General features: G+C 41.6%; 1 protein-coding gene and 1 long non-coding RNA gene across 5 annotated transcripts; one reads left to right on the top strand and one right to left on the bottom strand.

Moving 5' to 3' along the window:
* Positions 1-282: 282 nt before the first annotated feature.
* Positions 283-9,257, bottom strand: LOC115138074 (uncharacterized). Its single transcript, XR_003864884.2, has 2 exons — positions 9,170-9,257; positions 283-8,927 (listed from the first exon to the last, which is right to left on the bottom strand). It is a non-coding gene; the product is annotated as an uncharacterized LOC115138074 (long non-coding RNA).
* On the top strand, positions 7,138-16,466 carry LOC115138072 (thyroid receptor-interacting protein 6-like). Of its 4 annotated transcripts, none has more exons than XM_029674479.2 (11): positions 7,138-7,177; positions 7,681-7,725; positions 10,149-10,359; positions 10,674-10,804; positions 11,092-11,202; positions 11,406-11,987; positions 12,142-12,235; positions 12,385-12,554; positions 13,542-13,720; positions 13,952-14,072; positions 14,232-16,466. In XM_029674479.2, exons 3-11 carry the CDS (start codon positions 10,158-10,160, stop codon positions 14,361-14,363), a joined length of 1,722 nt encoding a protein of 573 aa, XP_029530339.2. In that variant the 5' UTR covers positions 7,138-7,177; positions 7,681-7,725; positions 10,149-10,157; the 3' UTR covers positions 14,364-16,466. The 4 variants fall into 4 exon arrangements, with proteins under 4 accessions (XP_029530339.2, XP_029530338.2, XP_029530336.2 ...); XM_029674478.2 differs by lacking the exon at positions 7,138-7,177 and adding an exon at positions 7,184-7,354; XM_029674476.2 differs by lacking the exon at positions 7,138-7,177 and having other exon boundaries at positions 7,184-7,725.
* The last annotated feature ends 210 nt before the right edge of the window (positions 16,467-16,676 follow it).

The following is a 16,676-nucleotide window of genomic DNA, read 5'->3' on the forward strand; positions in this document are numbered from 1 at the left end:
TTTTTACTGGTGCAAGTAGTCTTTGGCAAAGCAACAAAAAAAAGATGCCACAAGTCAATAAACAAAATGACCAAGAAATAAATTGAATATGGCAATAACTGAGATAAAAACCCAACTGCCAAACACTTCCCTGGCAACTACACATCTTTGTCTATTTATCGAGGCTACAGGACAGCCCTTTTCATTATTTTGTCTTCAACATACTTTATTAGCTTATGTAATTGTAAAATATGGACCTTGTAGCAGTGGTAAAGGCATGAAAACAACACAAGGCGAGGCAGGTTGACGTGCTCAGAGTGTAGATTTATTTACAGGTCTTTGGTGATCCAATGGAGAAAGCGCCATATCATACAAAATATACAAGTAGATTTACCAAATATACACGGGTATTAGCCCAAAAGAAATAGCCTCTGTATCAGGCTTAACCTGTCCTATCTGATCAACCAAATCGATACAGTACAGTACTATACAGTACATAATAAGCACTTGGCCCCCATCCCGCAGGAGCATACATTTACCCAATTGGCAATTACAACCAATAAACGTGTTCTACAATGTAAAACGCAATTTCCACATCCATTGTTACATTCGTCTTAATCAGATTGAATGATTATTAAGGATATTCCAACACGGAACAATAATTGTATCCTATTCAACTTTATGACTCCAAAGCGTGGAGCCTATTACGCACAGCAAAAATGACAGACATATGACACCCGGGAAATACGAACAAAGGGAACTATAGATCGAATTAAATAAGCATAACTTCTACCTGATGAGTTTTGCGAATGATCATGTGCACTACACATCGCGCCCACTCTGAGCAGGGTAAGAAACGGTTGGCTATGAAATTAAAATGTATTGCAGGTCTATCAAACATGAGACAGACATGTCTACGTGTTTCAAAAAACTGTAAGGTAATGGAACGATGAAACGCTAGCAATTATTGCAGTATTAGATGGGAAATAGATTTACCACATAGTGCCTATGCATTTAAACATGTGAAAGCAACGGCAAATAGTTTAACAAGAGGAAAAAAGCACTCTCCAATGGCGGGAATTTGGAGAGTGCAAATTGAGAACAGCGTTTATGGTGCTTCCTTGCCACATTAGATTTGAACAATACATTCCAAATGCAAACTTCATACGTAAATGATCAATATCAAGCAATCGTTACATACCAAAAGACCAGTAGTCCTATGCTAGTAATTGTTGCCCCATTACTGGTTAGCTTGCAATGTAAACAGTTCATATTCTTGATCAGCAAACTCTTTTTGGAGCTGCATATTTATTTTTATGGTAAACCTCTCTCACTACAATTTAACGTTTGCGCTGCACCGAATCCTGTAGCTATCCAGCAAATCAGCAATCTGTTCGCGAGCTCACAAGACATATGTTGATTGACAGTTTTCTGGTCCAATCGGAGTGCCAATCTGTTGCATTTTTTTTTTACAAGGGCGGTGGTGCGGCTACTGTTTCTGGCTGCGTGTAGATTAAATCCATGTAGACTGTGCCACAAAATGAGTGACAAAACATTACAAAACTTGGCCAGATAATTTCAAGTCATCAGTCTCAAGCCAAAGTTGAGTCTGGAGTCTTGATGCTCCAAATCCAAGTCCAGTCTCAAGTCATCAAATGTGTGATTTGAGTCCGACTCAAATGTGACTCCAGTCCACAACTCTGGTTCAGTGTGTTGGACCAGTAACCAAAACAATGCTGGTTCGACTCTCTGAGCCGACTAGGTGAAGATTCTGTCGATGTGCCCTTGAGCATGGCATTACCCTAAAATGTAAATGTAAAATGTAGCTCGAAATCCATTCATACATTTCCATCTAGACTGCATCATGTCTGTCTGTCTAATGTAACTATCCTACTTGACCTGGTATAGCTGATATCAAGGCCATTTATTGTAGAATCCCTAGTAGGTGGTAGGTAAATGAATGAGTGATGTCTCAGTGTTCTTCTTGGTAGAAGTCCTCCAAGAAACATTAGAGAGAGCCATGAACCCCAGGGAGGACCTCCAGGGTGGAGTAGATTCTAGACTCAAGCCATTTCAGTCTAGCAACTCTAGAGCTCTCAGTCCAAATCAGGTTAGAATGTGGATAATCCAATGGATTATGCTTTTGATCGAATGGTCACAATTGTCAACAAATATGGTCAATTTGACTTTTTTTTGCATTTTCATAGGCTTCTACCAACATTAAAGACCCTCTTAAATGTTGTTTAAAAGAAGTTCCCAGCAGCCTATGTCCATAGGTGCAGCTACGGTACAAAAAATGTGTTCCTGTACCCAAGAAAATGAAGGTAACTGAACTAAATGACTATCGCCCCTGGCACTCACTTCTGTCATCATGGAGTGCTTTGGGAGGCTAGTTAAGGATCATATCGGCTCCACCTTACCCGACACCCTAGAACAGGGGTGGGCAACTCCAGTCCTCGAGGGCCTGATTGGTGTCACACTTTTTCTCCATCCCTAGCAAACACAGCTGATTAATCAAATTGCATTCTAAACTGATGATCATGATTAGGGGATGATTGTGCAACTACTTCCTGTCAGGACGACCTCAGGTGTTGAAGGTAGGCAACAACACCTCTGCCACGCTGATCTTCAACACGGGGGCCCCACAAGGGTGCGTGCTCAGCCCCCTCATGTACTCCCTGTTCACCCATGACTGCGTGACCACAGACGTCTCCAACTCAATCATCAAGTTTGCTGATGACACAACAGTGGTAGGCCTGTTTACCAACAATGACGAGACAGCCTATAGGGAGGAGGTGAGGGCCCTGGTGGATTGGTGGCAGGAAAATAACCTCTCCCTAAACGTCAACAAAATGAAGGAGCTGATCGTGAACTTCAGGAAACAGCAGCGAGAGCGCGCCCCAATCGACATCGACGGTGCTGCAGTGGAGAGGGTGAAAAGCTTCAAGTTCCTCGGTGTGCACTTTCAACCTGAATTGGTCCATCCACACAGACAGTGTGGTGAAGAAGGCACAAAAGTGTCTCTTCAACCTCAGGAGGCTGTAGAAATTCGTCTTGGCCCCTAAGACCCTCTCAAACGTCTACAGATGCACCATTGAGAGCATCCTGTCGAGCTGTATCACCACCTGGTACAGCAATTGCACCGACCGCAACCGCAGGGCTTTCCAGAGGGTGGTGCATCAGCCCAACGAATGACTTGGGGCATACTGCCTGCCCTCCAGGACATCTACAGCACCCGGTGCCACAGGAAGGCCAAGAAAATCAACAACGACCTCAACCACCCGAGCCTGTTTACCCCACTGCCATCTAGAAGGAGGAGACAGTACAGGTGCATCAAAGCTGGGACAAAGAGAATGAAAAACAGAATCTTTGGATTAGACTGTTAAATAGTCACCACTAGCTGGTCTCCACCTACAGTAGCAACCTGACCTGAATTTAGTCACTGTTACTAGATGGCTACCATCAGATACTCTACCCTGCACCTGAGAGACTGCTGCCCTATGTGCATAGTCATTAAATACTTGTCTATGTAATAATGTTTTCATAATTTTTTACCCACTTCAAATGTATCCTTGACTTTCACATTTTCTTGCGTTATAGCCTTATTCTAAAAAATATTAAATAAAAAATGTTCCTCATCATTTTACACACAATACCCCATATTGACAAAGCGGAAACAGGTTTTTAGAAATGTATTAAACATTTAAAAAACAGAAATACCTTATTTACGTAAGTATTCAAACTTCAAATTGAGTTCAGGTGCATCCTGTTTCCATTGATCATCTTTGAGATGTTTCTACAACTTGATTGGAGTCCACCTGTGGTAAATTAAATTGATTGGACATGATTTGGAAAGGCACACACCCTTCTATATTAGGTCCCACAGTTGACAGTGCATGTCAGAGCAAAAATCAATCCATGAGGTTGAAGGAATTGTCTATAGAGCTCCGAGACAGGATTGTGTTGAGGCTCAGACTTGGGGAAGGGTACCAAAACATTTCAGCAGCATTGAAGGTCCCCAAGAACACAGTCGCCTTCATTCTTAAATGGAAGAAGTTTGGAACAACCAAGACTCTTCCTAGAGCTGGCCACCTGGCCAAACTAAGCAATTGGGGGAGAAGGGCTCCCCAAATACAGGTGTGCAAAGCTGCCACCCCGTGCTTCACAGTTGGGATGGTGTGCTTCAGCTTGCTAGCCTCCACCTTTTCCTCCAAACATAACGATGGTCATTATGGCCAAACAGTTCCATTTTTGTTTCATCAGACCAGAGGACATTTTTCCAAATAGTACGATCTTTGTCCCCATGTGTAGTTGCAAAACGTAGTCTGGCTTTTTTTATGGCGGTTTTGGAGCAGTGACTTCTTCCTTGCTGAGCGACCTTTCAGGTTATGTCGATTATAGGACTCATTTTACTGTGGATATAGATACTTTTGTGACTGTTTCCTCCAGCATCTTCACAAGGTCCTTTGCTGTTGTTCTGGGATTGATTTGCACTTTTCACACCAAAGCACGTTCATCTCTAGGAGACAGAACGTGTCTCTTTCCTGAGTGTTATGACAGCTGTGTGGTCCCATGGTGTTTATACTTGCGTACGATTGTTTGTACAGATGAATGTGGTACCTTCAGGCATTTGGAAATTGCTCCCAAGGATGAACCAGATTTGTGGAGGTATACACATTTTTTGAGGACTTGGCTGATTTCTTTTGATTTTCCCATGATGTCAAGCAAAGATGCACCGAGTTTGAAGGTTGGCCTTGAAATACATCCACAGGTACACCTCTAATTGACTCAAGTTATGTCAATAAGCCTATCAGAAGCTTCTAAAGCCATGACATAATTTTCTGGAATTTTCCAAGCTGTTTAAAGGCACAGTCAAATTAGTGTATGTAAACTTCTTGACTCACTGGAATTGTGATACAGTGAAGTTTAAGTGAAATAATCTGTCTGTAAACAATTGTTGGAAAATGACTTAGATTCCCTAACCGACTTGCCAAAACTATAGTTTGTTAACAAGAAAGTTGTGTAGTGGTTGAAAAACGAGTTTTATTGACTTCAACCTAAGTGTATGTGAACTTCCGACTTCAACTGTACATATTGTACAGTGCATATATATTTATATTCCGGACTCTGACATTGGTCTTACTGATATTTCTTAATTTCTTTTTTATTTGGGGGATATGTGTGTATTATTAAGTACACTGACTGCAGTGTTGGAGCTAGAAACATAAGCATTTTGCTGCACCTACGATAGCATCTGCAGAATACAGTATGTGTACCCGAACAATACATTTTTATTTGATTTTAATTCCGATTCTAAGAATCTGAAGCAAGACATATTTTTTGAGTCTGACGTTCCAAGAGAGGGACGTTCCATTGTGGATGTTCTAAAGGAGCATTCCCAAATCTGTTTTGACAAATTGGGCCACAGGTGATCACAGACTGTGTTTGTGAGATTACAGAGTTGGTGACGTCACTGAATAGAGAGATACATTTTGACCAAAAATAAATGTTAGGCCCTATTGTCCTTTCCATTTTAATTGGCTATCAAATTAAAATGAAGTGTTATTTGTTTTATTTTTCTTTGTGAAATGTGAGGTGACCATGCGTAGAAAACATTTAAATAGCCTATCCTACATTTTAAAATACATATAGGCCTATTTAACTTTTGTCTGACAAACACTTGTAATACATGATGTGCTCATGATCCTCCATGCTTTCCCCCCTTTCCCCCCCCAGAAAAACCAGTATATACATGCAAGAAGTATACAAACAAACAATGATAACATATGCTAGGGGGCACAACACATTTCAGATTATACAAAAACATTAAAAGAAACACATATATTGTTTTAACAGCTTTTTTATTAGAACAATGTTGAATGGTCTTAATGTACTGCTCGAATTCCTTATAGAAAACACAGAAGAGTGTTTTTTTTATTCGTGAATTTACATTTATGAATGTGACATTTTTCCATTAGCACAATTCGTTTGATGAGGTCAAATTGTTTTTCTTTATCCTTATTATGGTTAAGGAAACCGAGCAGCACATTCTCTCATGAACAAAAGTCATCAAGAATATTAACAATTATAAAACTATGAATATCTTTCCAGAACTTTTTTTTACATGTAGACAATATCAAAATAAATGCTAAACTGTTTCTGGATGCTCAACACAAAAAGTACAGTTAATGTTAATGTATTTTTTTTTTAGTTTCTTCAGGTAATGATTCGCAAGGTAATACTTATGGATCATTCTGAAAGAGACCTCTTTGAACTTGTTAACAAGCAGATATTTGTGTGGTAATAACCAGACTTTTTTCCAACAGATATTATTGACAAATGTAGTCCAGCAACTTGTGATATAAGGAATGGATACAATATCCCTTTGAAAAAAGCATGTATAGATCTGTTGTTCGGAGGGGGCAAGGAGAAACACATTTTTCCTATTGGTGAGTCAACTGGAAGCGAGGGTAGATGAGAAGAAGGTGAGGTCTGGTTACACATCTGCCTACCTGCCTTATTTTACCTCATTTGCACACACTGTATATAGATTTTTTTCTATCGTGTTAATTGACTGTATGTTTGTTTATTGCATGTGTAACTTCCATGTTGTTGTTGTTTGTGTCGCACCTGTTTGCTTTATCTTGGCCAGGTCGCAGTTGTAAATGAGAACTTGTTCTCAACTGGCCTACCTGGTTAAATGAAGATGGAAAAAAAACAAAAAAAATAAAGAAACATAAAATTGAAGTTGGATTCTTTAATACATGTTTAGCCCAATTTATCTTAAAAGTATTATTCAAAGTAGGACAATCTACAAATTTGAGACCACCATATTCATATGTGTTCATAATGACAGATTTCCTAATATAATGTGTACAATTTTTCCAGATTAAGTTGAAAAGCATCAGATCAACCGCTTTACCTATTTTGTTGTCAAGATGTAGGGACTGGGCTGCATAAGTAAGTCTGGAGATAATGATCCTCCACGCAGATCACTAGGCTAGGCCTGTGACAAACACGGGATCCATGAGAAAGTAAGTTACCGAATCTAGACCAAGGGTGTGTTCAGTACGTCTTGCAACGGAAACCGTTTTCCGTTTAAGAAACAAAAGGAACGAAACGGGGAGGGGCCGACAACGTTTTTTCCTTCAAAACGTTTTGCAAAAGAATTGGCGTAATGAATACACCCCAATAGAAAGTAGGCCTACTTTTTATGAGCGAGTTTTATTCTACCCTATCTGAAAAACACATGAAATAAGTTCAATTGTTTAATTGCGCGTGTTTGTGTGCAACAAGTGTAGCGTTCTCTTTGTAGTAGGCTAATCGTGTAGCCTAGACGCTGTAGATCAGCTATCTCTTCAAACAAACATATCAAGTTAGGCTAATGTTGTACTTTTCTCTGTATTAATCTCGCATGTTAACTTCAGTGTAACTGCCCGTTTGATATTCCTAGACTGACGCTGCATGATTTTTGTTGTTTAAATCCGAAAAATATTGTAATTTTCTGAACATAAATACGTTTGTCTACTACTAACTACCCTACACATTTTCTTTGCCGCTCCAAAACTTGACAAAGCAATGTTTTTATCGTTTAGAAAGGTGCAATGCCATAGGCCTATACGATTTAGCATTGCATGTGATCTGGCTATTGACCCAAATAGCCTAATTGTCGCTACACTGTGACATGTTTTTCGTTTGTAGATGAGTATGAAGACGAGAAGACATAAGGATTCTGGATTTTAAGAGGTAGGATATCCCCATTCTAGCCTATTCTTCATAGCATACAACACTTCCCAATCGCAGAAGTGTTATTGTTTTGATTGCGGAAGTTTAGTAGGCTAGAATTGCAACAATGTAGCATTGCCATTGCTACAACAATGTATCTCTATTGCGCTCCAGCTCTCAATTCCCGTTTGACAGTTCGTTCATATAAGTGTGCTATCATGATTAGGCAACTGATATCAAGTTGGCTAGCTGTTATAGTTTATGTGAGTAGTGGTCTTACAATCCACCGTAAGACTTTAAAAAAAATAATGTTTTTAATCACAGAATTATAAAGCCGCTGTGATTTAATTTTCCGGCCCACCAATCCTCGGATTTGAGTGTCCGCTCAGCCGGATTTAGGTTTAAATCAGGCCGGTGGAAGGAGGGACAGCAGCTCAATTGCAGTAGAGTCGGCTCTGACTGGTCATTCACTTATAGTGAACATAATAATGCAATGCACTTTAAATACATGTTTGTTTAGGAAGATAAAATGTAATAGATGCTAATGATGATCATCATAAAAGGCTGTCATGGTCAAAGTTTTGTGGAGAATGTTGTTGCCTAATAATCAGACTAGGCCTAATCACAGTCCCATCCTTACAGCTGTAACCTTTCCGTTTTTTAAAAACATTTCTTTCACTGCCTTGTGTAATGTGTTGTTGTAAACCAGGTCCAGGTGCCGAAGCAGAGACACATATCATTACAGACGTTTCCTCTCTTGTTTTTGTCACTGCAACTTCATTTGGGATAATTTAGAGTTGAGTGTAAACATCAGAGACAATAACTATTGTAGTGGATAAAGACCCAGGGGTAATGGTGGAACAAGCCACGGGTCTTGCACCTGTGAGATTTCTGTGTGTTTTTTTATTTGTTATGTGCCCATGTGTGTGTGTTGGCTCACACTGTGGAACTGGTGTGTCTGTCCGCTGGAATTCCCCTTATGGTTGGGAATGGCGCTATCTTCCTGCTTCTCAACTATGAGCCTATTATTAAACTGCTGTGTGTCAGTTGCCATAGGAAACCCAGATTGAAGCATCTCTTGGTTTCCACTCCAGTGGTTACCAGTGACACAAATATACAGACCAGTGGTTGCCTCTGATGTAAATATACACACCAGTGTAGGCTTCTCAGAGGAGGAAGGGGAGGACCATCCTCCTCAGTGATTTTCAGGAGGAAAAACAAATCTGTAAAACAGAAAAAAATTATCCTTTTAAAGATAAAACTATACTAAATATAATCAAGACACCAAATAATTGATTAAAACATACTATACTTCAAATGAGGTCTTCAGTAGCCTCAACCGCACACTGTAGGGTAGCACCATGGTGTATCCAGAGGACAGATGGTTTCCGTCTTCCTCAGGGTACATTGACTTCAATACAAAACCTAGGAGGCTCATGGTTCTCAGACCCTTCTATATACTTACACAGTAACTGACAACTCCCGGAGGATGTCTTCCAACCGATCTCTTGCAGCATGAACTGACCCAATCAGAGAATGAATCTAGTACTGAAGGCATAAGACACAGATAGCTAGCACTGCAGTGCATACAATGTGGTGAGTAGTTGACTCGAAGAGAAAGACAATGGTTGAACAGTTTTGAACAAATTCATTCCTTCCAAAAATGAAGGAGGAGCCAGAGAGATTTCAAATTTTTTTCAGTTTCACTTAGCTAGCAAATGCAGCTAGCTAGTTTAGCCAAGTCAAACACTCTGCTCAAACAGAGGGGTGCGATGTTAGCTAGCTGGCTATGACTATCCAACACAACACTGGAACTCTTCCATGTCAAGGTAAGCTTTTGGTTTGACTAATTTATTGCCCCCGGGGTCTGCCGGTGTAAGTGCTAAACTGCTTATTGACTGCACACTGTAGCAGGTTTACTAACACTTTAGTTCTATTAGCTATGTTGACTATGACGTTACTTTGACTAATATTGTGCCAGAGATGTATTTTTTTTGCCTGGTCACATAGCTGATGTGTTGTGCATTGATGTTTACGTGTGATCAGGGGTGTATTCATTCCGCCGATTCTGTGGAAAAACATTTCTTAAATGGAACAAAATGAGGATAAACATACCTGAATTTGTCCAATGGAGACTCTCGTTTGCAACTATTGAACTAATGATCACACCCTATGTCAGCAAATTTTTCTCTCGACCTGTGTGCACATACCTTGTAATCTTGAATTGATAGGCTAGGTTGTAGCAACCTCATGATGGGTATAGGGAACATTTGAGTATCATGTTGTAGCCTAAACCTATCGCTGTTATATGAAAGACAGTCATCCAATATGGTGTAATAGAAATAAGAATATAATTGTTCTGCTGTTGTCCTAAATACAGGAATATAATTGTTCTGCTATAGTTTTACAATATAGCAGTTTAATCACAACAACCTTCTTTTCAGAACCCTGACATGTCTGGTCCCACCTGGCTGCCGCCAAGGACTCTGGGTAGCCCAGAGAGAACTGTTCATCAGATGTCCCACTCCGGGCCAGCCATGTACAGACAGCCGCCCATGAAGGTCTCCTCGGACCCCCGGCCCAAGTATGGGGTCTATGACCAGAAAGGAGGTGGAGGCGGACTGGCCACTAGGTACATGGCTACTGGACCCACAGGTAGGAACATGGTGGTGGTGGGCCTTACGTTACACTGGGCTTGAGTTTTGTGCTAAACCTTGGTAAAAATGAAATCCTGTGATAACTTTCATGATTGACAACAGTTTAAATGTCAGTGAAAACTTAGCTCAAGCCTTGACGTAGAAGAGAGTTAGAACTGATAAAAGATTGAGTACACCAATGCTTTGGTAATTAGAACTGGCACAATATTGATGAAAACTATTTGATTATGTGTCAATGTAAAGTGCGTACATTATGGTTATTATGGTCTTGTTTGTAAATGTAAAGTGTACCGTGTCATATTTGTTGTAAAGGTGGACCCATGCAGCACCAAGAGGACACAGGGTTTCACCCTAAATCTAACGACCACTACTACCAACCACCTCCCCACGGGCTCAAAGAAGACCGGTCCTGGAACCCTCACATGGACAGCTATGAGCTAATGGTAGGTGGGACATAATTGTTTTTGTAGCTTGGAATCCACACTGATTATTGCTCCATTACGCCACGATGTTCAGTGTAGTTTCCAGACTAAGATTAGTGAGGTTTTCAACCTGATTGCATGTAGATGGGCTAATTACGATTGTTGTAATGTCACGGAGCATGACATTTGCTCAAATCCAATATTGAAATAAACAAGTAATGACACTACATTTGCTCTATCTTTCTCCTGTTGTGAAATGTTATAAAGGCATGTGACTTCGTGTGTGTGATCCTGCTCTATGATTTCAGCATCGTGGACCTGAGAAGCCAAGTGGACACCACTCCAACCTCGATGCAGAGATTGACTCTCTCACCTGCATGCTGGCCGATCTGGACAGCCATCCACAGAACAGCACACAGGTAGGTGACTACATATGAGGAATAAACTATTCCCCAGAAACGTAATACACAAACGTATAACTGACCAATAAAAATAAAAACATATCTGGCTGAAAGTGTATCACTGGTTCTTCTGGATGTTTACGCCTGAGTTTTTGTTAGTAATTCATTTGAAATAAAAAAGGCAAAAAAATGATTTATGTTTCCTTTCCATTCCTTTGCAGCTGTACGATAACGTGCCTTACAACAAACACATCTCAGGGGACCACTACAAACCCTTAACCCAGCCAGGAGCACTCTCTCAGGGCAGGCCGTCCATGGGTTACCCCACCCAGTCCCAGTACCATCCAGCACCCCCTTACCCCAGTGATCCCCACCAGGTTCCCCAGTACTCCCCCCAGCCAGACTACACCTACGCCCAGGTGTCCAAACCCTACCCTCAGCCTGTCCCTGCCTCCTATACCACCTCTTCCACCCCTACTGGCCCGAGGTTCAGCGTCCAGGTAAAAACAGCCCAGCCTGTCACCTACTCCCAAACTGGTAGACAAGCCGAGCAGGCTTACACCCCTCCTCCGCCCCACCAGCACTCCTCGCGCCCCCCACCCCAGAACCAGACGGGCCCCCAGGGCTGGTACCCTCCCCATCCCGCATCCCAAGCCCAGGAGCTGCACTCTGATGGGGGCTACAAGGAGATCCCCGGGGGGTCTAGAGGGCGAGGGAACCAGGGCCCCACGCCCAAGAGAGGCCTGGAGAATCACCAACCAGGGTCAAGAGAGGCCCCAAGTCCTGCCTATCAGCCCAGCAAGGTGAGTGTCTGTCTAGAGTTCAGAGGTCATCTACTCTACAGCATGCTCTGCTGCTTCTAAAGTATGGTCCTTTTTGAGTACTTGTATCCTCAGTCTCTTGGTTTCACTAATCTGAATGGGAAATAATGAATAATTAATCATATTTGTCCATTAGGGGTCAGCAGCTCCGAGGCAAGAGGAGGAATTGGACCGGCTCACTAAGAAGTTGGTGTATGACATGAATCACCCACCTACAGAGGAATACTTTGGTACTTCCCTATGTCCTTTGTGTTGACTGGACTCTTAATTTCCCCTTGGGCTACAAAGTTCACTTAAATTGAACACAAGATGTTCCTTCTGAGTAAAAATCTCTTATCCTTCTATTCTCATCTTTTCTCCTTTCCCTCTATACTATCAGGTCGCTGTGCGCGTTGCGGTGACAATGTGCTTGGAGATGGCAGTGGCTGTATCGCCATGGAGCAGGTGTTCCACGTGGAGTGTTTCACCTGCATCACCTGCCACGCCCGTCTCCGGGGGCAACCCTTCTACGCCCTGGACAAGAAGAGCTACTGCGAAAGCTGTTACATTGTGAGTTGCTGTCACTTTTTGTATTGAGAATCGCTTCTCTTTGTTCTAAATTCTTTAGCAGTATTCCCTGAATTCATCAGTTGATCTCTCCATCCATCTTTGTCTCTTCCTTGCCGTCTTTCTCCATATATATTGGATTCTCTCACTAGTGCTGAGCCATTAGTGCTTTTTGAGGTCTTTTCGGTTCGATTATTTAGAATATAATTGCAGATTTTGATTATAATTTAAAAATAAAATAATGCACTTGGGGTTGAATGCTGCAAAACAGAATAAAACAATTTATAAAAGTTCCATGATGGTAGTGACTCCCCATCACCTATTAAGCATTCACATTACTTTACTTGAATAAAATATTTCAGTTGTTGTGAGCTGATGGGCAGATGGGTCATGCAGCAAGATAATGATCCAAAACACACAATCAAGTCTACATGAAAATGGCTAAATGGCGACAAATTTGAAGTTTTGGAATGGCCTAGTCAAAGTCCAGATCAAATCCCAATTGAGATGTAGCTGGATTTGAAATGAGCAGTTCAGCTCTGTAGAGCTGCTGCCTGACAAAATCACTATTTTAGAAGTTCTTCAAAGTAAATAAGGCATACTTTTATTGCCTGCTGAATACCAACTATCAATCGCTTTTATATCATGTATTTTCAGGTAGAGATGCTTCTCGAAGCAACTGCCATCTACCATGTTTTCTGCGCCAAACTATGTAAAACAGGGGTGTCAAACTCATTCCATGGAGGGCCAAGTGTTTGCGGGTTTACATGTTTTCCTTTCAATTAAGACCTATTTATCTCTAGAGAAACTGCTCAAAATACACATTGAGCTCACAGAACAAAAAAACATTTCCAATAATTGAACCGACGTCGCTCAGTTAGTTGTTTGAAAAACAAAAAAAGAACCAACATTTTGGTTAATTGCTCGGCACCAATATCTCACACATGCACACACAAACTATTTTGTCTGAATCTGTGCTGCCTCTCTCAGAGTACCCTAGAGCGCTGCTCTAAGTGCTCCAAACCCATCTTGGACCGTATCCTGCGGGCCATGGGAAAGGCCTACCACCCGCGCTGCTTCAACTGTGTGGTGTGTGGCTGCTGCCTGGACGGGGTTCCCTTCACTGTGGACGCCACCTCCCAGATTCACTGCATAGATGACTTCCACAGGTCAGCAGCTCAACAAATGGAATATCTCCGGGCCAGATATTACCTGTACTTTTTCTAGACGAACAATGAATTGGGACACTAACACAAGTCTCCCATTGAACAATGAAACTTAGATTTACACTTTCATTTCTTGAGATAACGTTCAGCCATTGGTCCTTTTTTAAAAACGTGATTCTAGTGTTCCACCCTCTGAGTTTTAATGTTAGTGTTGACGCTTTCTGTCCTAAACAGGAAGTTTGCCCCACGCTGCTCAGTGTGTGGCCAGGCTATCATGCCCGAACCGGGACAGGAGGAGACCGTCAGGATAGTGGCGCTGGACCGCAGCTTCCACGTCAACTGCTACGTGTGTGAGGTGAGTAGTAGTGTGAGTGTGTGTGTCCTTGTTAGTAAAATACCTCGCTCAAGTTGAATGACGTTTACAGTTTGGCAGGATGTCACATCAGGTGTACAAAGGCCATTCTGTTGAACCCAATCAGTGTTCCTGGATTTACCCTGTGTTTTCTCTGTCCAGGAGTGTGGTCTGCTCCTGTCCTCCGAGGGTGAGGGGCGAGGCTGTTACCCCCTGGATGGTCACATCCTGTGTAAGGGCTGCAGCGCCCGCCGCATCCAGGACCTTTCCGCCAAAATCTCCACTGACTGCTAACCAACTAGGGGACGTCACCTCTGACCCCGCAATCCTTCCATTACTTTCACCTGCTCTGAGGTAGAAGTTGCCCTAACGAATATATCTGAGACCAGATTCACCCCTCTCCAAATCATAACCTTAACCACAAGGGGGGAAATGTTAAACTAAGGGCAACTTTGTCCTTCTCTACTTTTTCATACTCTTCTAGTCAATCTTCAGATGCCCAAAGCTGTGGAATCAGTAGTACCACGTCACCTCAAACTGCCTATGACAGTCTTCAATATGATGCCATTATTTAATTTCACTTGACTAGGTTTATTGATACATAATTACAGGTTAAAGACAGGGTATTGTAACATGGATTGACAACAAGTTCCACCACTATTCCCTAATCCTTGTCCTCTGGTTTATACTAGCTATCACCTATCCTCTATATTGTATCCTGTACCCCTACTCCCTGTCTACTACACCCTATCCCCTACCCTTCAGCGCATACCAGTATTGTATAGAGCCTCTGACCTGCAGGCAGCAGGGGCTGCACTAACCCCCCTCCCTCTTCCCCACCCACTGCTTATGTCACACTAATCCTGCATGTCCTACACTATGTCTCACGCTCTATCCTGCCAGACATATAGGGGACATGGAAGGAGCTCTATAATGGCAAATAATGATTGATGGATATTGACGATAAGTAGGAAAATTAGGTGGTGATGATGAGGATTAAGGAAGACTATATCTTCCTGCCATCTGACCAGTCCAGATAATGGAACATATATATTTTTTTGTATGCCACTAAAGTCAATAAAAAACGCTGAACTGCCTCGCATGAAAAAACGCACATATGCAAATGATATCTGTGACGGAGCATATGTTGCGGGTTGATTTGGTTATGGAGTGAATGGGTTTGCATACGTTTCATAGGAGAGGAAGTAGCTGTAGTTGGATTGATTTGTGAATAGAATAGAGGACAAAGAAAGATTAGGTAGTCATAAAAAGCAGATCGCTAAAAGTCAATGCTGTGACCCTAATTTAATGTTGAAACAGTCCGTTTGTGTCAAGATGATAACTTGGCAGCTGACAAGTTTGCATCATGATAATTGGTACTGCATTTCCGAGAATGTTACTTGTAAGCCAGCCAAAACTCCAAACCCCATCTTCAAAATTTGAATGCGCTTTTTATTACTATAATATCATTTCTCTTAACATTTGTGTTGATTTATACTTGACTGTTACAATGGTGAAGAAGGTGCAATGAAGTCTAATGCAATTGTCTTACTGAGAAACGGGGATCTCATCCTCTTGTGTTCTTTATGGGTTTTTGTTTTAGCTTATGAGTTAGATTTGCGTCGCTAATCCATATCCTCATGGCGCTATCGGCCATGTAGAAGCATCTCTGAGACATTGGAGTCCTTCTCACATTGTTTTGATGTCATTTGTCCTTGTGTTTCGTCCTCCCTCTGTCTTAATTTGTTTTGCAACGTAAAAGCGGCTCGTATGATTTTGAAGGCTTGAACACCTTTTTAATTTCACATGCCTTCAAAACCCAAATCTGTGTTTGTCTGGAATCACAGTATTTGATCCTTTTCCCTCAGTATTTGTCTCTGAGCACAAAGATATGAAGATCTCTGTGTGAGCCCTGTGAGTTGCATTTTCCACTTTTGTGTATTTATTTCAACTCCTGTTATACACTCATTGTTTCTAAGTCCGTGTTTATGGCCGTCACTGCGTGTAAATGTTTTATGTTCCAGTGTCATATTGATTAGTACAAGAGAACGGCAATGAAAGGCTATAGAAATATTAACTATGATGACATGTTCTGTCTGTTTTACCATCTCACTCTTTCCCTTCAGTCTCGTGGTACAATCGTTCAAATGTGTGGCCTTGATGGCCAACGTGTTTTGTTGACAAGTGTAATCGGTGGTTTAAAGCCATTGTTGTATTGCAGAATAATCGATCTGTCCATGTGAGGAATACAAGCGGAGAATGCTTTTGTACTGAGGTGGTTTGTACAATTTGGCTCAAGTTTGAAGTGTGAGTGGGTGTGTGTGCATTTGCTCCCCCCCCCTAATGCTGATTGTAGTACATAATCAATACAATAAACCATCCCTATTTTTCAGCAAACTACACCTTGTCATCTTTTCATATACCCCTGTACTAGACCCTAACCTAAAACCTATTCGGTGTTATAGATGGGTTAGCTGACAACGTTACAAAAACGATGTGCACGCTTCCGTGCAGCAGAAGCCAGCGCGTTGTTGTGAATATGGATGGCTGCTAGCAAGAATGTAAAGAACCTGCCATGTGGGTAGTGGCTTGTGTTTGATACCATGT

Source organism: Oncorhynchus nerka, linkage group LG12 (assembly GCF_034236695.1).
Source record: "Oncorhynchus nerka isolate Pitt River linkage group LG12, Oner_Uvic_2.0, whole genome shotgun sequence".
Classification (NCBI taxonomy): domain Eukaryota; kingdom Metazoa; phylum Chordata; class Actinopteri; order Salmoniformes; family Salmonidae; genus Oncorhynchus; species Oncorhynchus nerka.